The sequence below is a fragment of the Lycium ferocissimum genome, chromosome 5, assembly GCF_029784015.1.
Source record: "Lycium ferocissimum isolate CSIRO_LF1 chromosome 5, AGI_CSIRO_Lferr_CH_V1, whole genome shotgun sequence".
Taxonomy (NCBI): Eukaryota; Viridiplantae; Streptophyta; class Magnoliopsida; order Solanales; family Solanaceae; genus Lycium; species Lycium ferocissimum.
The window spans coordinates 3,863,684-3,886,809 of NC_081346.1; the positions used below are offsets into that span (position 1 = coordinate 3,863,684).

The 23,126-nt window shown below is 35.6% G+C and overlaps 2 protein-coding genes across 5 annotated transcripts; both read left to right on the forward strand.

Moving 5' to 3' along the window:
* The first annotated feature begins 2,887 nt into the window (after window positions 1-2,887).
* Window positions 2,888-13,133, forward strand: LOC132055502 (uncharacterized). The gene is made up of 14 exons (XM_059447362.1): window positions 2,888-3,241; window positions 4,671-4,761; window positions 4,892-4,976; window positions 5,139-5,223; window positions 5,773-5,842; window positions 7,320-7,389; window positions 9,064-9,109; window positions 9,199-9,445; window positions 9,536-9,741; window positions 9,941-10,015; window positions 10,967-11,036; window positions 11,701-11,781; window positions 12,653-12,732; window positions 12,815-13,133. The coding sequence occupies exons 1-14, from the start codon at window positions 3,126-3,128 to the stop codon at window positions 12,891-12,893; spliced, it is 1,401 nt and encodes a 466-aa protein (XP_059303345.1). The 5' UTR covers window positions 2,888-3,125; the 3' UTR covers window positions 12,894-13,133.
* A 1,600-nt stretch (window positions 13,134-14,733) lies between these two features.
* Window positions 14,734-21,773, forward strand: LOC132055503 (uncharacterized). 4 transcript variants are annotated; one of them, XM_059447366.1, is made up of 6 exons: window positions 14,734-14,923; window positions 15,308-17,022; window positions 17,727-17,942; window positions 20,934-21,256; window positions 21,339-21,380; window positions 21,457-21,773. In XM_059447366.1, the coding sequence occupies exons 2-4, from the start codon at window positions 15,431-15,433 to the stop codon at window positions 20,980-20,982; spliced, it is 1,857 nt and encodes a 618-aa protein (XP_059303349.1). In that variant the 5' UTR covers window positions 14,734-14,923; window positions 15,308-15,430; the 3' UTR covers window positions 20,983-21,256; window positions 21,339-21,380; window positions 21,457-21,773. The 4 variants fall into 4 exon arrangements, with proteins under 4 accessions (XP_059303349.1, XP_059303347.1, XP_059303350.1 ...); XM_059447364.1 differs by having other exon boundaries at window positions 21,339-21,773; XM_059447367.1 differs by having other exon boundaries at window positions 17,727-17,925; window positions 21,339-21,773.
* The last annotated feature ends 1,353 nt before the right edge of the window (window positions 21,774-23,126 follow it).

Sequence of the window (23,126 nt, forward strand, 5' to 3'; positions counted from 1 at the left end):
GATATGAGATATGATATATTGCATACAATGGCACTTGTATTCTTCAGACCAATAAATTATGATAAATTCTCCCTTCACAATTGGTTCAGGGTCAGGAACTAGATATTTCCATCTTATAGATTTTGATGTGCGATATGTGATTAATGGATATACCATGATGCACACAAATGAATTTCTCAAAGAAAATGGGGATATGTGTTAGTTTTTCTAACATGAGAGGGAGAGAATATGCAGCTAAGAAATATGCTGTGAATTATCATCGGTATGATCCTCAGATAATTCAAGTCAGATGTTGGAAGCATTTACTGATCCAACTATTTCATATTTCATCCGCAAAATGCTCCTAATGTCCCCGAAGGACAGACTAGACCTCGACATGAAAAAGAAAGAGCATGGAGCATGGTAGACCAATCAGTTCCAAATGTAATAATCCTTGAAAAGGAAAGGAGCAAATTATCAAAATGATTATAATAAGGAGGCCATGTGCTCTTGAAGAGCCTACGACATAACACCTCATGAAACCTTATGGGAGGTTCAGGTACCTGAAAATAATGAAGCAACGAGATCTCAGTAAGTAATGTCGAATTGCGAACCGATACAAAATGATATCTTGTCGGCGATATTTTGATACAATATAGTGCGCAATATTGTATAAGGTTGTGAGGATCTGAATTCTACATCCCTTAAAGCATGTTGACGTAGAAATAATTACCAAGTAATACGATGCATCTTGATAAACGTAAAGTTTATTGGACCAGCAGTTCAAATATCAGAAAATGTCACATTATTTATACCGATGGATGTTGTCACAGCCTATATGGCTTACTTGATGAAATTTATATGAAAATTCCTGAAGGATTTAAAATGCCTGAAGCAATTAGTTAAAAGTCTCGGGAAATGTATTCAATCAGATTACAAAGATCATTATATGGTCTAAAAAAATCAGGGCACATATGGTACAATCGCCTTAGTGAGTACTTGGTAAATGAAGGTTATATAAACGATGTCATTTGTCCATGTGTGTTTATTAAGAAAACAAAATCAGAGTTTGTTATACTTGCTATTTTGCTATTTATGTTGATGACATAAATCTCATTGGAACTCCAGAAAAGCTCTAAAAAGGCAATTGAATATTTAAAGAAAGAATTTGAAATGAAAGATCATGGAAAGGCAAAACTTTGTCTTATTCTGCAAATAGAGCATTTAGCAAACGAGATCTTTATCCATCAATCTACCTATACCGAAAAGTTTTAAAACGATTTTACATGGACAATGCGCATCCTTTAAGTACTCCAATGGTTGTTCGCTCACTTGAAGTGAGTAAAGATCCGTTCTAACCTCAAGAAGAAAATGAAGTGCTTTATGGCCTGAAGTACCATATCTTAGTGCCATTGGTGCACTTATGTATCTTGCTAATGCTATAAGACCTGACATAGCATTCTCTATTAATATGCTAGCAAGATATAGCTCTTCTCCAACGCGGAGACATTGGAACGGAATTAAGCATATACTGCGATATCTAAAAGGGGACTATTGATATGGGTTTGTTTTATGCTAACAATGGTAGTACAGATCTTGTTGGTTATGCAGATGCAGGTTATTTATCTGATCCACATAAAGCTCGATCTCAAACAGACTATTTGTTTACATGCGGAGGTATTGTTATATCATGGCGATCTACAAAGCAGTCCATTGTTGCTACTTCTTCGAATCATGTTGAGATAATAGCTATTCATGAAGCAAGTAGAGAATGTGTGTGGTTGAGATCAGTGATACATTTCATCAGATAAAGATGTGGCTTAAAGTGTGATATAAAAATGCACACAATATTATATGAAGACAATGCTGCATGCATAGGTCAATTAAAGGGAGGCTTCATAAAAGGAGATAGAATGAAACACATTTTACCAAAGTTATTTTTCACACATGATCTCCAGAAGAATGGTGATATTGATGTGCAACAAATCCGTTCAAGTGACAATCCTGCAGATTTGTTCACCAAATCTTTGCCAACTTCAACTCTTGAGAAGATGATATTCAAGATTGGAATGCGAAGACTCCGACTTCTGAATTTTGATCTTAGTCAGGGGGAGTAAATACGCGTACGCACTCTTTTTCCCTTAACCATGATTTTGTCCCATTGGGTTTTCTTGGTAAGGTTTTTAATGAGGCAGCACTCAATGCGTATTACAAGACATGTGTACTCTTTTTCCTTCACTAAAGATTTTCCCGCTGGGTTTTTCCTAGTAAGGTTTTAACGAGGCACACTATCTATGGACATCCAAGGAGGGTGTTATGAATACACGGAACTAAAGTGTCTGTCCATTTAATTCTTACACATCACATACATGAATTACTTGAATTCATATGTATTTATTTATTATGTAACTTCATTCTTGCCTCCACCGATGTACTTTGTAGCTATAAATAGAGCACTTTTGGCTCATGGATTAGATACTTGAAATAAGAAAGAAAGTCTTCTCCTCCTCTTTACTTCTTTGTCTATATTTCTTGTTTTATATTGCTCTAATTATATAAGAGAATATTTTATTACTACTAACATTCTAAATGGAAATGCCTTACAAATATAAGCTATTACAAGAACTCTTTTCTCCTAACAATTTTTTTATTCTTAAAAATATCTTTTGTTTCTATTATTTAGAAAATCACTTTTTTTCTTTCAAACTTGATCAAACACGGGATGAAAATATAATGAACGTTTGATGGGGGGTTAAGAATTGATTGATTAGACTCAATTACCAGTAGGATAAGATTTTGTCTTGTACTGGACTCTTAAATATAATAATAATTAAACAAAAAAAATCTGATTCGACAATATCAACACTGTTATTGCTACGTTATATTTTAATGGTCCCCGACAATTGAGATGAAACTTCCCCTTTCCTTTTTCCTTTCCCTTCCCGCAACTGCCACATTCGCTATGGTCTCTACTATTTCTTAATTCCTCTAAACCCTAAAATAAATTTCTTCTCTTTTGAATTGACTCAAAATCGCTCAATTTCCTAAATATTCATTTCGTATGTTACGTACACATAGCTAGATAATTATATATATCTGCGACCAGTATATCAGTAGAGTGTGTGTGTGTGTGAAAGAAAAAAACAATGAGCTGGAGGAGAGTGGGTAAATCTTTGCAGACACTTTCAGCCCATATCTTACTTTTGTGTTTTACCGTTTTACTGGTTCTCAAGCTCGATCAATTCGTTGATTACTCTTGGTGGTCAGTTTTCTAATTTTTAATTTAATTTATGAATTCTGAGTAATAATGTCATCATAGTAATTGTTTCTCATGCCTGTATATCCCTGTTGTTGTTGCCGCATATGTTTTCATAATTGTTGTGTTTCTGCTTTACTTGAGCCGAGGGTCTGTCCGAATTAAGGTCTGCGTACACTCTACTCTCCCCAGGTTCCATTTGTGGGATTACGCTGGATATGTTGTTGGTGCCTGTATTTCCCTGGATGCTGATATTGGTCTGAATATCTGTTTTTTTTTTTCTTTTTCTTGGGAACTTATTTGTTCATAGGTTAGTATGTAATAAATAAGCTTAATTTTGGTTTATATGAGTAGTCAAATGAACATGTTTCTCTTTGTTTGTCTGTTAAGTTTAAGCTGTTGTACCAGGTAACCTCAAGGTTCAATCTTTCCTTGAAATTGGGTTATGCAATCTAGGGAGTAGGGACAGCAGTGAAGCTAGGAATTTTGCTAAGGGTGTTTAAGATTCAATATATATGTGTAAATAAGCTTAATTTGGTTCCTGTAAAAAACATCTTGATCGGTATCATCAAATGTGTATATAGGCCTGATTGAAGCATAAAAGTGAAATAATAATAATGACAGGCTTTTGTCTGTTGATGGTCATTTTACCTGGCTCCTACGCGGCACTCTCAATTGGATCAATCTGGCCATTCTAATTAACCTGAACACATGTACGGATCCCTTCCACCCGTTTTTTAATTACTAATGGAATATCATTCACTATTTTATTAAAAAATGGAACGAAATGAACTTGTTTAGTTCCTCGGTTGAAGGGAGGTGTCTTGAGCAATCGGAAAGCACTTTGATAAACAGATTTGACCTTGACTGATTCAATTAATCAGTGTTTGTTTTACTATACAATAAAGATCACATTTTTGTCCTTCGTTAAAATAATAGTTGTACCCGTATGGAAGTAGTCAAATGAACACCATTCTTTTTGTTTGTCTGTTAATTTTAAACTGTTGTGCCAGGTAACCCCAAGGTTCAATCTTTCCTTGAAATTGCGTTATGCAATCTAGGGAGTAGGGACAGCAACTAAGCCAGGAATTTTGCTTAGGGTGTTTAAGATTTAATATATATGTGTAAAAAATAATACTTGATCTAACATTCAAGTATATACGTGTAAAGAATAAACTTTGACATATGTAGACATTAGAATTTTCGGTAACTTAATGCTCTTAAGCCTATGTGGCTCGGCCATTTAGTAGGCGACAAGGATAAACGGTGCACATATATAACATTGGACCTAATTTTTCAATTAGAAACCGAAAGATTTGTTTTATAGACAAAGGAGCAAATAGTGTAGTGCCCCTGAGATGTTCTTTATCAGTATCACAGAGTCCTTTACCAGGTTTAGATTTGGAAATGTCTCACTATGACTTTGGATATGCAGGATTATATTCTTCCCTCTATGGATGTTTCATGCAGTTGTTGCCCGAGGAAGATTCTCCCTGCCCGCTCCATCAGTTCCCCATGATCGCCATGTATGACTTTATGCAGTAGACTTTTTGATTTTGATAAGAAAAAGGAAGTCTGTCCAAACAAAGTTACTAATCAAATTTCACTTCTGCTTTTATATTCCATGTACGGTTGTTGTTGCCTCCTTGTGGATAGTGGGCACCATGTCATGCTGTTGTTGCGACACCTTTGCTTATTGCATTTGAACTACTTCTCTGTATACATCTCGAGAGCATATATGGTAAGAAAGAGAGAGAGACTCTACAATATCTTGTAATACGATGTCTACAAGTTTCCTGTTTCTCGGTTTTATTGTACTGTTTCGTGGTGCGTCTAGGTTCCTATTAGTTTGTTAGCCTGAATTGTCCTTTACTTACTCTTCTTTTCTTGTGTTTTTGTGCAGTCAACCATTCTGCAGCTGTGAATTTGAAAATTGTCTTTCTCCCTTTGATAGCATTTGAAATAATTATTCTCATTGACAATTTCAGGTACTGTACTGACAAGTTTTTGGTGATTTCAACTTATTTGTTTGATTGCTTTGCAATGAAAAACAATCTCGTGGTTCTTGTAGTGCTACATTTCTTTAAAGAATCTCCAAAATGCCCTTGCTCTTAGAACCTAGCCTTTGTTGTATAGCTTTTCATCGAAACATTAAGTGTACAGATAAGCATCCATTTCTAAAGATAATTAGAAAATCATCGCTTCACAAGTGAACTATTTGCCTTCTGATAGGGTTAGTGTTAACATTTCTTGTGCCTCCAAGTAGAACTATGTCATTTGTTCAACATATTAATCAGTTTTAATATTTCTTTCCTTTTAGTCCGCTTTCTGCAATATTAGCTGTTAAATCCTTGTGCATGCATGACCTGTTGTATGGAAAGTAATGAAAAGAAGGATAACCAATAAATGGATGGGAAATAGTAATACACTTCCTTATATTTACTTATCAAAAATCATGGGATTTGGATGCTACATTCACGTTTCGGTTATATGACATGTCTCACTGGTGCATAAGTACCTTTTACCTTTTGGAGCAGAATGTGTAAGGCATTATTGCCTGGAGATGAAGAAAGCATGAATGATGAGGCAATATGGGAAACACTTCCTGTAAGTTCATTTATTTGTCCTCGGAGATACAGTAACAGTATGCTTTAGGTTTTCGTAGCTGAATTCGTATTTCTCTGATTTTGAATTTCTTGATTTTGTGAATTCATCTTACAATTTAATTTGTTCTAGTGTAGGATATGTATCCTAGTCGACCTATAGTTGAAATCATTTGAGACATATCTGTACCTATAGTAACCCAACCTATGTTTTTATCCCTTTAGTATCAATATGCAACATCCATTATCAAAAAAAAGTATCAATATGCAACATAGAGAAGTAGGATCTTTGTAACATTGAAATCTCGGGAGATAAAAGTCTTTTTTGTGAAAAATTCTCTAGAGAAGACTAACCAAATACATATCTGACCAGTAACTTCATTGTTATTTTTCTGCTTGTTGACGCCTAAGTGTTAGCCGTTGCACTTAACTATGAGTATGCATTATTCATCACTTGGTCACAAGGATAAGAAATGAAGAAGCTAAGATAGTGGGGTCTTACTCTTAATAAATACCGGAATACCTTACCATATTGATCTGTTTCTCTGATCCATTAATGATCATATAACATATAGCAGTTAAATAAGAATGCCGTTAGTAGTTATTGATACTTATAAGTGACTGGAAGATTAGTATACTGTAGTTTGTTAATCCCTCCACAAAAGTGGACATACTGTCCTCTTCTGTTCATTGCAAAAGACTCGGCTTCTTTCTGTTGAAGCAAAAATTTCCCTCCAGTAATTTAAACTATAAACTATTTTTATTCTATTTTTTTCTTTTTTGAACTGGAACTAATACTGTTCTCTATTATTTCAAAGTTTAGATGATATCTTTTTCATTAGCTAATCTACCTTTTCATAACTTCTTCCTCTATCCCAAGGATTACGTGAAAAGAGTTAATTTGAGTTGTTTAGTATTTGTTCGAGAACATGTGGGGCCATTTCTTAATTCTTCTGTGCTTCAAGTATTGAATAAGAAGGTTGTATTCTCATAAAAAAATTATTTTTAAGGAGCAAAAGATGGTACCTCAAATCTTTTGCTATCATATAAACTATATTTAAATTTGCATTTTTAGATAAGTGGGCTCCATTTTGGAATAATAAAAAAAAAAAGTTAGTAATACTATCTTTTTGAGACCTAGAGTATTTGTTCTCTAATTCAATACAATGATTTGTTCAAAGAGGTTACCTGCGAGCTTGTTAAACTTGATCATGCCTTCTGAGTTGGAGGACTGTTATCAATGATTGCATTTTGTAATTGATCTGGTTGTGGTTGAATGATTTTATGATGTGTCAGTATAAAGTTTTATGGTTTTGAAACAAGTAACTTGGTAGTATAACTTATCAAAAAGAAAAAGAAAAAGAAATAGATACCTATTGGAAAATAATTTGGTTATAGCTTTAAAACCTTTGTTCTTGTTTTTAAATAATGTGGAGGATATAGAAGATGGCGTTACTAAATGACGATCTTATGCTTTCTAGCATTTTTGGGTGGCAATCTCCATGGTCTTCTTTGTTGCTGCTACAGTGTTCACCCTTCTCAAGTTGTGTGGTATGTACCTCTCTCTCTCTCTCTCTCGTTGTGGATTTATTTACTTACGTTTGTTGCTTTGAGGGGTACAGCCTAAAGCATCTCCACTTCATGTTTTTATTTCTCCACCTCCAGTACCCTTTCCTAGACGTAGAGATCATCTATTATTTGACAGTTGAGACTACGATATACAGATGTACAATTGGATTCATGGAAGTTATATGTATTCATTCTGACAAAGAGTAGATGAATTATATTTGTTTACCTTGAGTAACAGGATTACAGTGCAACATGTCCTTAGTCATGTTTAGAGGGAAAGCAGGGGCTTGCAAAATAAACAATTCCTATTCATTTTTGGTTGTTTGTCAGTTTTTCTTGAAGCCTATGCCAGTTCCTCATTTCCTCTTTTTAGTTCTTAAAGTAGATATCATCAGAAAAATAGAGTAAATGAAGAAACTGAAAGATACCCAAATATAGGCCAAGGTCATACAGAAAGTGAAGTCACAAAAGAGAACGTTGCACCTATAATTTTTAGCAGAAAGTAACTAAGAAGGATTCTCAATGTTTGGTTGCTGAATTATCAAAGACATCTTAACACTTCTTTAAGGAGAAGCCTGAATAAGCTAAATATTTGAGGTCCGCTTGGAGACATAATAAACCTTGAAAGTTTTACTCTTGAACCAATGTTCTTTCCAGAAATGATATTTGTGCTGACATACCATTTACCAAGATGCATGACGATCAATCTTATTCTATTACATAGGCCTTCACTTTGGTTTAGATTTCTGAGAAGCATAACTGGAGTACCTACTTTAAGTGTATGTCATGAGTAGGGATCCCAGGGAATCTTAAGCTGTTCAAAAATTCAGTTGGGTGCAACAGATCTTCATCCTTCGTGTTCACGCTTGCTTTACATACGTTATCTGAACAAAAATATGTTCTTCCTTCACCTGGTATTGTTTTCATAATTGTCCATTCAGCTCATGTAATATTACGTTTTTTGGCATTAGTATTGCTCTTTCTTTCAAATATGCTGGGTCATTGTACTTCTGCAAGAGGGATGGTTAAACTGCCTCAGCAATTGATCCTATTGGATCGTTGGATGAGTTGATGAATATATCAGGAGGCAATTTAATAAGTTCCTTTTAACAATTAAGTGAAGTGAGACCCTCTGTTGTATATTAGGCTGATATATTCTAGACACTTGTTCTAGTTCATGATTTTCATTTAATCATGGCCAGTAATAGTTTTGAACCCACCAGGTTCTCTTTGCATCATTGAGAACTTATCCTACTAGTATCTGGATACTCCCACTCGTGGGACTACTCTGGGTATGTTGTTGTCGTCGTCGTTGTCTGGATACTGAATAGCAGAAATTTCCTTCAGAAAAAGCAAAGCATTAATATTGATCAGTGTTTTAGAACAAGTGCTTTTATGTGATAACTTTTAGGTCTGATAGAATGTGGCCTAAAGAGGTCTCTGGATATTCGCGTTCTATGACTATTTCATTGGTAGATGAAATATGGAAATGGAATAAAGAAACTGAAACACCCTGTAATTCGTGTTCCTTTAAGGACAGTTCTATTTCAAGCCTAAATGTTATCCAGTGTTTGACTGGTTTTAGCGTATGCAAGCCTTTTGTTGCCTGTCCATGTCACTAATACCTATGTTAACAGTATTTCTTTGTTGTTCCAGGCGATGTTGGCTCTCTGGGCTGGTGGGACTTGTTTATAAATTATGGGTAACTCTTTTTTGTGATGCTCTCAGTCATCATTCTTCTGATTAGTGGCTTTGGCTAGAACTAACAAAGTCCAACATCTGTTTTGACAGTATTGCTGAGTGCTTTGCGTTTCTTGTTTGTACTAAGTGGTCAAATCCAACAATTCATAGAAGTTCTGAGACACGTGGAGCTAGTTCTTCGTCTACTACTATCAGATATCTTGACTGGAATAGTGGCTTAGTGGTTTCCTCAGAGGAAGAATCCCCGAGTAGAATGTGTGGACTTGCAGACCTCGGTGGTCACATAATGAAAATTCCAATTATATTTTTCCAAGTTCTCCTCTGTATGCGCCTGGAGGTAAGTTACTCTAGATATAATTACGGCCCAGCTAGTGGTCAGAGGGGATGCTTCCATATGCTTCTAATAATTCATGATTCTGAATTTCAGGGAACACCTGAAGGTGCAAGGCACATTTCTCTTCCACTTCTATTTTTACCCATATTCCTATTGCAAGGAGCTGGCGTATTGTTTGCTACATTAAGATTTATTGAGAAAATTGTTCTGTTATTGCGAAGTGGAGCTGCTGTTGGACGATACCATGTTTTTTCTTCCAGAGTGCGTGACTGCTTTGCATTTATGCATCAAGGTTCCAGGTAAAGTCATAAGGAACCAACATGAGGCAGATAAATCATTACAGGTTTCGTTTCTGTAAAACATGGAAGTATACAAAATGAAGGATTATAAAATTATGGATGACACAATGACTTTTAAGTTTTAACCGTCACATGAATGGTGATTCTTGAAACTGCAATTAAGTGATGGCTAGTATGTGTTGGTATTTTCAATAAGCAGGCTACTTGGTTGGTGGTCCATTGATGAATCAAGTCGAGAGGAACAGGCTCGACTATTCCATGATGGATTTCCTGGGTAAGAATGGCTTTTTCTGTTTCTTTTCTCTTCTCCTCTGCCTGAGTTCTTTGCATTGTTTTCATTCTATGAAGAAGGATAAATCTGTTTTTGTTTCTGTAACAATCCTATTAACGTGGTGAAACACTTTTATACAAGTGGTAAACACTATAGAAACATATATAAGACTATGGGTCTCTATAAAATAATATCATATCATCTATGCTGACAAGAACCTCATGGGTGCTCCAAGTTCTACTAAAATCCTTCAAGGTCCTCCTGTCCTTTCCCTCTAACGTAGCCAAATAAAAGCCAAATGGCTACGTCATAAGCGCATCATGTTCTTTCCTCCCCAGCTGAACATTACATCATCTGCTGTAGGTGGCTTTGACCACTTACCAACAAATTTAGCGGATGATGTAGGTGGCTTTGACCACTTACCAACAAATTTAGCATTGTCCTCAAAATTACTATGCAACAAGTAGTCTACGTGTTTTTCTGAGAGTTTGGACATGTGAAACCAGCTAATATATGTTATATCTTTCTTTTCCTGAACTTTTTGGCTGTAAAAACAGTGCCCCTTGTAAGTGAAAAAGTATACCTTTCTTGGAGCTCTGGGATATATATTGTTGTTGGAACACTATTCCTCCTTTCTTAGTAATCTATGGTAGGGCTTCTCTGAGAAATTCCGCTTCCCCTCCCATTCCAGTTCCAAGGTTCGTGGTCTGACACTTTGATGTTCTGCTTTTTGAGTAATTTCATGAGGTTTTGGAACTCTATCTCCCAATTCTCTACAATTCTTCTAAATCTCAAATCCCAAGGAAATCACCTGTCAGTGTATCTCATCCTTTAATCTTCAACAACCTATTCCTGATCATTTGGGAGTGAATTTGGCTGAAATGAAGTCTGTGCTATTACTTCTGCGGATTATGAGACTCTATTTCATTATAATAATTACTTATTGTTTTGCAGGTATAATACTTTTTGTGGTTATCCACCTGAAATAGTCAAGAAAATGCCCAAGAAGGATCTTGCTGAGGAGGTAAGCTAATCGTACATGTTTTCTTTGCTTATGAACTTTTCTGAATTTGTGTTTTAAAATCAATTATATGATATTCTATGATAATTTCCTGATATCTGATAATTCTCTGCCAGGTATACCTATATTAACAAAGAAATTATCTGCCTAATCTATATATACAGTGTGTATCATTGTTGTGCTAATATCTTCGAAGGTTTACTCATAATCATGTCGTCTGACCACACTTGGCCACAAAAATTTGGTATGTGTTCATATGTTCTGTTGGACGAACAGTTGCTTTTTATTTGTCCAACACATTATGCGATAATACATCTCTTCGTTTTTTTTTTTTTGCCGGGGGGGGGGGGGGGGGGGGGAATGGGTGGGTTAGTGCCATAAAAATTTGGTATCATGGTCATACCCTTTTCTTTGGATGATTATTTGCTTTTTATTGTAAAACGGTTACTCTTGTTATAATAAATCTTGCTGTTAACTAGCAATCATATTGCTTTTTACCATACATGCCACAAAATTTTGATATTGCGTTCATACCATAAGTTGCTTTCTATTCATATAATGCATTCAGCTCTTGCCATTAGCTTTTTCTCCGCACTTTTGGGGATCTATCACTTTCTGCCCATTCTGTAATTCTTTAAATATTGTCTTTTGATTGGCTTTGTCATAGGTTTGGAAACTTCAAGCTGCTCTGGGTGAGCAAGCAGAAATTACTAAACTGAGCCAGCAGGAATACGAAAGACTTCAAAATGTAAACTTCTTAATTTCACCTACCCCTTCTCAACTCTGTGATGCAGGAGATAAGATCTTTCATCTATTTTCAGTATATTGGATGACTATGTTGCATGGACTATACGTTGCACTTTCCCCTTTATTATATTACTGGCTGTGGCATCTCTCTTTTGTTAATTATCTAGACCTCCATTAGGCTATGAAATTAAATTTGTCTGCATCTTTCTTCTTATTTTTTTCGATCTACCCTTGGACTATAAGAAATCTTGTCGTCTTCATGTCTGATTATTATTATTGCTATTATTATGATATTTCTGTCACTGCCTTCCTAGGGGAAAATAGAACTTTTGACTGATAAACTGACAGAAGTTACTGATGGCTGAAGTGACATTTAGCTATAAACTTTTTCTGCCCTTTGCATGGAATAGTACTTGCTAATGGGAATCCTCAAGTTGTTAGAACAGCAACAAAAGCTACTACTCTCTGTAGCAAGTTGCTGTGATGCTTAAGTTTAACTTGAAAATAGCTATAATCCTTGAGCTGTACGTCTTCAACGTTTTTTCAATTTATCTCGACAGTTCACCTCCCCTGGAGTTCATGTCTTATTGAAAGATCTCAGAGTGCATTTTACATTTCATGTCTGGTAATCTAAATGAATAGATAGATAAATGTAATACTATGATTTCGTTAACTGGTCTAGCTTGAGATATGGGATAACAGTGCTGTTTGAGATGTGGGTGTAGTTGTGTGATTTCATTCCATCTAGTTCTTTTGATAAGTCGAATTATCTCACTTTTTCTTCTGTACAAAATGTTACAATTGTTTGTGTGAGGAGATCTACTTGCATAGTTCATCACATTAAACTTACAACAATTTTCGATACTGTGCAGGAAAAAGTTTTATGTAGGGTTTGCTTTGAAGGAGAGATTAGCACAGTACTACTCCCTTGCAGGCATCGCGTCCTATGCAGGTAATTTTCTCTACCATTACGGGGAAGCATATTAGCTACTTGCCAATAGTACATATGCTCATTCTTTTCTTATATGGTGCAGTTCTTGCTGTGAGAGATGTAACAAATGCCCTATCTGCCGTGTCTCTATTGCGGAGCGCTTGCCTGTATATGATGTATAGGTTAATCCATCAAATTTCTGCCTTTTTTAGTCCCCTTTCAAAATGTCAGATGTTGATACATGGAAAGGTAGTTTATAGTTGCTCTATAGAGTGTTGGGCAGTTAGTTTGCTTTGACTAAACTAACGAAATTAGGTAGGACACATTTGGGGTGCACTTACTATTCTAATACTGTAATCTTTGTACATATGTGTCCTTTCTAATGAAGGAAGCTGTAAATATAATATACTTTTTCTCGGTTTTTTCATTTAGTTAATAGTATAGTTTCCCGACTTTTTTTGGGTTATTCAGCAATCGTCTAATGGACTTCGAAAATTTTGAAGTAATATTTGGTTTCAATATTGAAGTTGTGTACGGATATCAGATTGCTTCCTTTTAGTGAAACCATGTCTGGATATAGTTACAATTCGGATTATTCACGTTCGTCCAGATTGCTTCCTGTTTTAAGCTGTCTCGTGCCCAATAGGATAAGTTACAATTCAGATTATTCATGTTGTGCCTACTTAAGCGATGCCCAAAAAGGTACTTCAGAAGTTTTAAACAATTTTGCCCAGCCCATGTGCGGCAAAAAATTAGTTGCTAACTGTCCCGTGCTGACAGCAGACGCGCAGTCACATTTTCGCCACTATCAATTCCATGTGTTTAACCCGCGAGAGTTGGTTGGGTGAGTGATTTTCAACATGGGAGACTTGAGAATGATTCCCTTCACCAGTTGCCTTCTCAGTCAGAGCTCGTTGCACCAATCTTGACTAATGTGATTTACGTCTCCTTTGTGATTTGCGAGCTATTGCATCGTGAGCAGATTACACAGCACACCCTTTTTTAGCGGCTGCGGGTTTTCTAGGGATTTCCTCAAAAAAAAAAAAAAAAAAAAAAAGTTCACGTGTATAAAACCATTGAAGTGCCCCAATTCAGTCAATAATTTACAAAGTAATTGAGCAAATCGAGTGAGAGGGCTTAATATAATTAAGCAAGTCGAGCATGAGGTTATAATATAAAATTAAGTGAATCGACTGTGAATGCTTAATCTCTGTTTAAAAGGTGTCACTGAAATTGTTTACAAAATCATTATGATTTCCCTTAAACTAAAGATGGTGAAGAACCTTAGTTCCAGTTTGTCAAAAATTTAAATTTCTGGTTCATAGTTTGAGCTTTTTCTGAAGAACAATAAATTTTTTTATCAACTATTAATTAGTTAAAAGAATTCTTTTCTCGGAATAATTAAAACAGTTTAAATTCTTCAAATTTGTGAAAGGCCGTACAGAATATCAATTAAATTTGCCAATGTTTTGGGATGTCCTACAATTGAAAAGATCTCATGTAAATTAAACTGAGGAAGTAATATTACTTTTTTTTAAAAAAAATTTTTTTTTCAACAAGTAAAATATAACTCCTACTTTATTGCCAAAGCAAATGTGCAGTTATGTAAGATGCAAAATTGGTCGCAGAGCAAGAAAAGCATAGACTGGATCGTGCATCTCATTTTGAAGGTTAGAGAAAATCAGAGAACTTTTAAGAAAACAACTAGGGTTTTTAAAATTTTAATTTAATCTTGACCATTTTCTTTAAGTTATATATGCACAGTCTTTCTATTTTCTTCCTAAAACAGCGCTGCTCTCTTGTTAAAAAAACAAATTTATCTTATATTGTCAGATTTGGACCAGCTAAAAAGGAGTCCGAAAAAAGAAAAAAAAGGGAAAATCCAAACATGATAAAACAACCTAGTTCTCATTTCTATTTTCTTTTAAGGTCGATTTGATAGAGACCTCTGTTTCGAAAATCTACTAATATATTGGATAATAATTTGTGCAAAAAGACAAGTTTTTTCACCTAACTGGTTCATTCAAATGAAACAAATTCAAATTCTTAGATAGACCCACTTGTTCCTGTTTTTGTTTTTACCCCTTTGGTGATAAATATCTAAGCACATTGGATCGACACCCACTCGTTCTTTTTTTTTTTTAATTTTTATTACTCAAGCTTTCATTTTTTCGATCCATTTACCGGTCAGATGTATCTTTGTTAAATTCAGGTGATAATTATTCCTTGTTTCTTTGCTGTTGATTCTTGAATTTTGAGACGCTTCTGGGTATTTCTTATATTTTAATTCTATGCTTCTTGGATTGAATACATTGTGATTCAATATTTATTACTTTGTTTTTTAACCCAATTACCCCATGTTTTTGTGAATTGTAACTGTTTCTTGAATTTTTACGGGAGTGAAAATCTTCAATAATCTTTTTTTTCAGATCTTTATTGGTCCTAGTAGTCGTTTTTCTGTTTGTTACATTATAGTTTTGTGCCAAGTACATGTACCCTGAAGTTATTTATTTGTTTGGTTTTTCTTCATCTTTCCAATTTGGGTTCTTGTTTAGTTTCCTATCTGACTTAATGAGTTAATGCTTTCATCATACAGGTTTAAGTAGTTGTACAAGTTTCTACATTTGGATGAGACACGAGAAGACGAATGTTTATATGGATATGTTGAAAATAGGTGTTCTTTGAGTGATGATGTTGTAGTTTTTTGCAGTAACCGGAAATGAGCAGATCTCCATCATTTTCGGTGAGATCAGAAGCTGATTTAAAAGTAGATGAAAAATCTCTACAACAATGGGTTGTTGGTTTCTGTATTATTAGGTTTGATCTTGAACAGGGACAGCTCATTGAAGAATGTTATCCGTCAGGCTGTCTAACGCATAATGAGGAGCTTGAAGTTGCGTTTAGCTCATTTCCGGATTCGGTTTCTCAGAATCATAACCGATCAAGTATTCATGATTGTATCTTTTTCTTCCGTGTCCGGAGGCAGGGGAATCCTCAACTGCCTTCATCCGAGATAGTGGAAGTAGATAATATGACAGCCAGTGAGAAGGTGCTAAAACAAAGGAGTAAAATTCAAAAAGGGGCGAATTCAAGATATTTGTACGGGTTTGTGTTTAATAGACAGAGACACGATGAAAGGCTAAAACGGGGTGGTGAGCAAAAGTCAGTGGTAATTCTTTCTCACAACCCGTTTTCTAGTGTCTTTAGACCCTTGTTGCAGATCATGGGCCCGTTGTACTTTGACATTGGGAAAAAAGCCCTAAATTTCATTGCTTCTTATGTATCAGTGTGGCCTACTCCTGTACCAGGTCAGTTAATGGAGCTTCCGATTGGAAATGCTACTCTTAAGGTGAACTTGCCACCTGCCCATTGTATGCCTTTGGATTGTGGAGTACTTTTTGAAGAGTTGGCTTCTCCAATAGCCCCGTTTCTTCCATCGAGTCAATCAGTTCCACAAGGTCTTTTCCATGACGCGGATCTTTTTGGGACATTTAGGGGGCTTTTAATGCAGCTTTGGAAGTTATGGGAATTGTTACTTATTGGAGAACCTATTCTTATTATAGCGCCAACACCACCTCAGTGCTGTGAAGCTGTTGCTGGTTTGGTTAGTTTGGTCGCTCCGCTTCTCTGTAGTATTGATTTCAGGCCTTACTTTACTATTCATGATCCCGACTTTGCTCATTTAAACTCCCTTCAAGAAGGTGCTGCTTTTCCTCCAATGATTTTGGGTGTGACAAACCTCTTTTTCTTGAAATCCCTTCGAAGAATTCCACACGTCTTATCGGTTGGAAATCCTCCCATAAACGCAGCTCGACTTCCGTTTTCTGCTAGAGCTTCAACTGGTAGAATTCCGGCTGGACCTGAAGGACTTATTCTTCCTAATCTTTCCTTGAAGAAGTTTACGCCATCCAATTTTTTGAATGCTATGAAGTTGAGGAGAGATGGTCCCCTTTGCCTGATGACTGAGCACAAAGAAGCCTTGTGGAGTAGTTATGGTCCAATTACAAAGCCAGACACTTCAATCTTGAATAGGCTAGTTGATGCAGGTATGTCACCCAGGGTAGAGGAATCAATGTCGGTTGTTAATAATGACATACTTCGTCGGCACTTCTTAGAGCTGACAACCAACTTCTTGGCCCCATTCGGCCCATATTATAGACCAACAACACCTTCTGAAGGATCTTCTCCATATGTTGATCCTCCTCCTCTACCCACATTTAATGCCGAGGACTTCCTCACTAGCTTATCTGCAAGGGGTCCTGGGAAGTTTCTGTTGAAGAGGATGAAATCCAACTGGCTGGACCTTTACAGGTAAAAAAAAATGGTCAGTTTTTTCTTCTTGCATACTCTTCTTTGAACTCTTACAGGTCGTTTGGTTGCTGGTTAGGAAGTAAATTGTTCATGGATTAAAACCAGAATTACAGGTATCATGTTTGGTAAAATTTTAGTTGTTGTGTATAAAATTCTGCACACTAAGCAGTGACGGATCTAGAATTTTCATTGAGGGGGTTCGAAAATAAAAAAGTTGTGCCTAAGGTTTGAACTTGGAACCTCAAGATAAATTTTGACCCCCCCCCCCCTAAACCACTGAACCAACCCCTACTTTTGTGTTCAAGGTATTCAAAATCTATATATGTACATTAAATATAACAAAATATCTTATATATATATAATTTAATTTTTTGCCAAGGTTGTTCAGGTGAACACCCTCACTTGGACCTAGATCCGCCCCTGACACTAAGTACGGTTTTTTCTTACCAGTTTACAATCCCGCATAACTAATACATGAATAAGTTATAAGGGAATCTATGTATTATTTTATGCAGGGTAGAAGATGGAATAACTAATACATGAATAACTAATCCTTGCATTACTAATACCTACATAACTAACCAGTAACCAAACGATCCCTTGGATGTTGTCTCTTCAATGTTTACAAGCACACTTTTATACACGTAATTAACGGATTATTGCCTGACTCAAGATAAAATGATTGATTGTACCCGTATGTACAGGCGGTTTCTGAAAGGGCACAACTTTTTGCCTTGGTTTCAACGAAAGCGTGCTGTTGCTGAACAAGAACAGTATAGGCTGTGGAGGCAAGCTAGAATGAGGGCCGACATACAACATTTGATATCTAGAATGTCTGAGTTGGAGATAGTTGATACTTTCAATGCAATTGAAAGGCATCTTCTTGGAGAACTACAGGCACGTGCTTTCCTAAACTTATGGTGACAGTTCCATTTTCTTCTCTTGGGTAGTCTAACTTTTGAGTAGTTTTTTATCAAGAAAAGAATAAAGTAACTTTTGAGTAGTTCCTCACCTATAAGTGATGCATACAGAAATATTGAAATGCTTATATACTGAATTAGAAGATGAAACTTTGATCATGAGTTAATATATTGAGCATTCTTTCCTAAGTGACTAGAATATGTGCTTATCAACACCCCCCCCCCCCCCCCCCCCCCCCCCACAAAAAAAAAGAGACTGAAATCTCTAGTTTCTATAGAGAGACATAGATTCTTTACTACCATATACCATTGATGGGAAACTCTGTTTCTAACACATGGCTTTTCATTAGCACATTGTTTTCTGAAATATCTCATTACGTTTAAGGCACATAATTTTTTCCCATGATGCTTGTTTGATGTTTTGTTTCTTTGTTTTATTTTGGGTTTTTTTCCCTTTTTGTTTCTATCTGTTTATCTATTTTGTGAAGAAGCTTTAGTAATTCCATATTGGTTAATGAACAGATTAAGGATAATAAATCACCTTCCCATCTCTGGGCTCCGGAGATCCATAAAGGAATACAACATACCTAGTGAAATCCCTCAAAGTGGGGGCTGGGGAGAAATAAGCGACATAGCTTTGTATGTGGTTCCAATTGGAACAAGCATCTGATGGCAAGAATAGCAGAAAGGTCCCAAAACCTCAAAAGGAATTGATTTTATTAAAAAAGAATTAAATGAAACCTGATAAATATCTAGAGTTGTTCTGCCATTTACGACTCATTTCTCCCCTTTTCATTATGTATTGGCAGTACAGAAAGCCATCCGTTATGTTTAAAATACCAACAGTTATGTGTCTTAATCATTAAATTGTTTTTTTTTTTTTTCAATTTGATGTGCTGTTTATTTTATTTCTTAGTTCATTTTTTTTAAATTGGCAAACCTACTATAGCAAGCCCTTGTTATATGTAGAAGCAATTAGAGGCTAGTATATGCTTTTGGTATCACTGCTCAGTCAAAATTTTCTCCTCAATCGTCCAACTGAATATAATATATATAATAGATATTAAATTCTGTATACTGAGACTGAAGGCTTTGCTACCATTGTTTTCTGACTTAATCTTTTGCTGACTGATATTAGGCTGAAGCATCACTTTCTGTATGAGTAAATTTAGCGATTTTATTCATGTTAAGATTTAAGCATATGCATCTGTGAGAGTTTTCAGTTGTAGGAGGGAGAAGTAAGGGGTTTATCCATGATGGACATATTTGATTTATGCAGATGAAACTCATTTAAATGACAAAGGCAACATGTGGATTGAAAATTCCGTAATGGAACTGGTTGCTGAACTAGGAGGAGAAATAACTCAGCTGTAAATACCAGTGTCTGGCTGTGTCATTTCTTAACCTACTATACCATTTGAGTGTCAACGCAGAATATGTTCAAGCATGACTTTGATCCTGTTGTAGCATCTTTTCCATCTTTTAGTATTCTATTACAAAGATGAAAGCGTGCATTAAGTTGATTAGTATAAGCAAACAAATTTTGAAGCCTTATAACTCCAGTGGACAAGTTATCGTGGTAGGCAATCCTGTGTTGCTTCAGATGAAAATAGGAGGGGTTTGAGGAGGTGGAGCGGTAAAGGTTGTTTCATTTTATTTAGTAAGAGAGTAAAAGAGGAGGGGAATTAAATGTGAAGGGGTTGGGTACCTGTTCATGAAGACTTTTCAACTCTTCCAAAATGCAACGGAAAGGAGGAATAATATAAACATTTCACTTGCTCAGTTCCTTGCAACCACCAACAACCAGAAACAAGCCATCAATACTTTCCTTGGGGAATTAAACCATGTCATTTCTCTCCTTCACCTCCTCCTTCCCTTCCTGGAACCAAACTTAGCATAACAGAATGCTTCATGATCAGCTTGATACTGACAAATCTAAAGAGAGTATTTACAGGGTTTGGAAGGACTTAGTTAGTTGTTTAACCTTGTAAAGAACTCAAGCCTGGCAGATATTTAAGATGGGATAGAGGGTGAAACCATATTTTCTAATTATTTGCTGTTACATTTCACGCTTTAACAAGAAAAATCTTACAGCAACAACATACCCAGTGTAATCCCACAAGTGGGGTCTGGGAAGGGTAAGATGTACCCAGACCTTACCTCTACCTTTATGTGATAGAGAGGAAGAAAAATCTTACCTTTTGTGCAAACTGTTATTACCTATACTTGGGGGTTATTTCTCCTCTATCATAAATCTCTTGAAAAATAATCATGCATTTTCTAGAAGTTAACCAATTTAAAATGAACTTCCATTTAGTCTTTTGTCATTTAAGCCTTTCAGGCCTGATAAGCTGAGTCAGTTGACAAAGGAAAGGAAAAGGAAATAAAGAAGTGAAAGGTAAATAGTATGTTAGCTTCGGTTGTATTGCTGACAGATCTTAAACTTGTTTGCACGCATAAATGCAGACTCTAGCTGTACATCCATGCTGTATTTCCTTGTCACCTTCCTTTTTGGTTTGGCCAATGATAGATTCACAATTACCATATTTTTTTGCATAGCACGAGTATCAATTTTGTTAAGCTGAGATAGTATTGTTAATTGTAGTTGTACCATGTTGAGAATTTTGGAAAATACTCGCACATTATCCATTATTTTTGGAATAGTATTCGCTGAAGATGGCTTTTTTCCAATTTAATCTTTGCAACAAGTACACTGTTTATTGGCTTTGATTTTACTTATTTGGTTAGCGATGTGGCAGAATTAATTATTTTAAAAAAATGTAACCGAATAATATGTAAGAAAAGGACTTGACCGATATTATATAGATTTTCAGCATGTGATCTTTTTACAGTTTTTCAAACTTGAGGTGATCTATTCTTCTGCTCCACATCTTTTACCTTCATGGGACTACTTATATACCACTCTTTTCTATGTTAATTATCAACTATGCATGATAATACATCTTTCTTGATGGCAATGTTCTGTTGCAGCAGTCCAGCACTACTGAGGCAGGTTCTGAAGCCACTAGCAGCAAACTAAGAGGGGATCTTCAGGCGGTGTTCAATGTCCTTCCAAAGGACATGCAGCAGCTTATGCTAATGAACCCTGAAAGGGCAGCACTTGTACAAGGAAATCATGAAGATGGTGAACTTCCCTCTAAATCAATCAGATGACAAGAGCTTAAACCTAAGATAGAATCAGACAGCTGAGTTGAGAGTTTTATGGATGCTGCTAGAAGATGTAGAATCAGTCTTGTCCTCTTCTCCACTGTAATTTCCTGCAGGAGCTGGACTCTCAATGGTTCTGCTGCAAGGTCAGTTATAGCTTGCCTCAGATTTCTATTTCGCATCCATGATATAAATTGATTGAGAACATGATTTTTATCTTTCCTCCAGGTACCTTTGGCAAATGAACCATTGTCTGTTGAAGCTGTTCAGGTGGACTGAGATCACATTGTTCTTCTAAATTGGTATTTGAATGTTTCCAGAGAATGATTGTTATATGATGTTTCAGGATGAATAGAAGTCTGTTTAACTTACTATTGAAAGGGAAAGCGGTGTCTAGATATAACAGAAACAAGTCATGAGCCCTTTTGTTGTAAACTCCAGTTTTATCTCCATTTTCAATTTAATTCTCTTTAAGGATGGGGTCCCTCTTTGGTTTCTGTTTCCCCTCAAGGACATCAGTGTCTTATAGCACATGATTAGACAAGTCATTTTGTAAGTGGAATGTCAGTGTTATCATTTCATTGAAACAAGGGAAGAAGAATCTGTATAAAAATATGTCAAAGGGTGTTTTAATTGGCTAAATTTTGCTGCACATCACCCTCCCCTTTTCTTGTCATTTGGTTTCCTTGAAATCTGTAATTGTAGCTCAGTTGATTCTTATGTAAAAGCTCAAGCATCCTTCTGCAGTTTCAAAGCTGCAATTTGCTATACTATTATTATATTCTGGTTCTGGTAGTTATTGATTCAGTTTTTCTAATGATCAAGAATTCCCAAAAGTTGTGCTCAGTTAGAGATTAGCCTGTCCATTACAAATATGAAAAGACAGAAACAGCCCTCTTGCTGTGAACCATCTAGGGTTCAAAGAGTCCAAGGTTTAGAGTAGTTAAATAAGATCAAAAATTGTATAAACCTTATCCCATTAAAGATAATTGGTGGATGACGTTGATGAATGAGTATGGCATTCAGAAATTTCACGTGGTAAATGACTGCTGGTATTGCGATCCTTGTGACTTGTTATAAATATCAAGGAGACAACTTAACTTATCAAAGAAAGTGAAATTATGGCTTGATAAAGACACCTTATTGTTTCAACAACAATAATAAGTTCTTAACTGCCACAAGAATTTATTATCCTTTGCCCTTTGAGAGTATTTGAAGGAGGGGCAAAGAGCCTCGGACTTGGATAGGTCATGAATAGACGCAAAAATGGACTCTGTCATTTAGGTATCATTATCATTCATGTGTATGATCTATGGCTGACGTCGGATTTACATATATAACATCTTTTTTCCTTAATTTACCCTTTGTTCTTTTGGCCTCGTATCTTTGAAATAAATATAAAACGTGACAGTTTCTAATTTGCTATCATACAATATTACATCCGCCCGAAAGTGCATGTAGCAAACATTAAGGATGAAATGAGAGAAGATTGTTTGAGATGGTTTGGTCATATCTTGTGTCAACCTATATATACACCCGTCCATTGAGGTGAAACTATGGCGAGAGGTGTTCAAAAAGGACAAGACAGATTTAAAACCATACGGAAGGAAATTGTCTTAAAAGACCAGTACTGGAATCAATGAAAAATTAGCTAAAGATAGGGTAGCATGGAAGAAAATGAACCACATATTTAGATTACCAGATATCTGCTACTCATTGAGAATAGGTTTTAATCTTGTTAGTACATTGATATTGCACATAGTGCTTTTTAGGAGTATTTTGACCTTATCATGGATTTATATTACCAGTAAAAATATGAGAACTTTAATTCATATTATAATTAATATATTTCACTTTTATTGTTTTGGTACGATGATTTAATATTATTTACGCTTAAACGAAAAAATATTGTCAGTGAAGACTATAATTGATCCGAACTCACATAGAATTTATGTGTACTTAATATTATTATTCTATAAAAGTTACAAGCAAACAACCCTACATCTTTTTTGTATG

Coding starts and splice junctions, on each gene's coding strand:
- LOC132055502 (XM_059447362.1), top strand. CDS start 3,126: ATGAGCTGGAGGAGAGTGGGTAAATCTTTGCAGACACTTTCAGCCCAT. Junction 9,446..9,535: donor TCCTCTGTATGCGCCTGGAG/GTAAGTTACTCT, acceptor TCTGAATTTCAG/GGAACACCTGAAGGTGCAAG. Junction 9,742..9,940: donor TTTATGCATCAAGGTTCCAG/GTAAAGTCATAA, acceptor TTCAATAAGCAG/GCTACTTGGTTGGTGGTCCA.
- LOC132055503 (XM_059447367.1), top strand. CDS start 15,431: ATGAGCAGATCTCCATCATTTTCGGTGAGATCAGAAGCTGATTTAAAA. Junction 17,023..17,726: donor AACTGGCTGGACCTTTACAG/GTAAAAAAAAAT, acceptor CCGTATGTACAG/GCGGTTTCTGAAAGGGCACA. Junction 17,926..20,933: donor TTGGAGAACTACAGGCACGT/GCTTTCCTAAAC, acceptor GTTCTGTTGCAG/CAGTCCAGCACTACTGAGGC.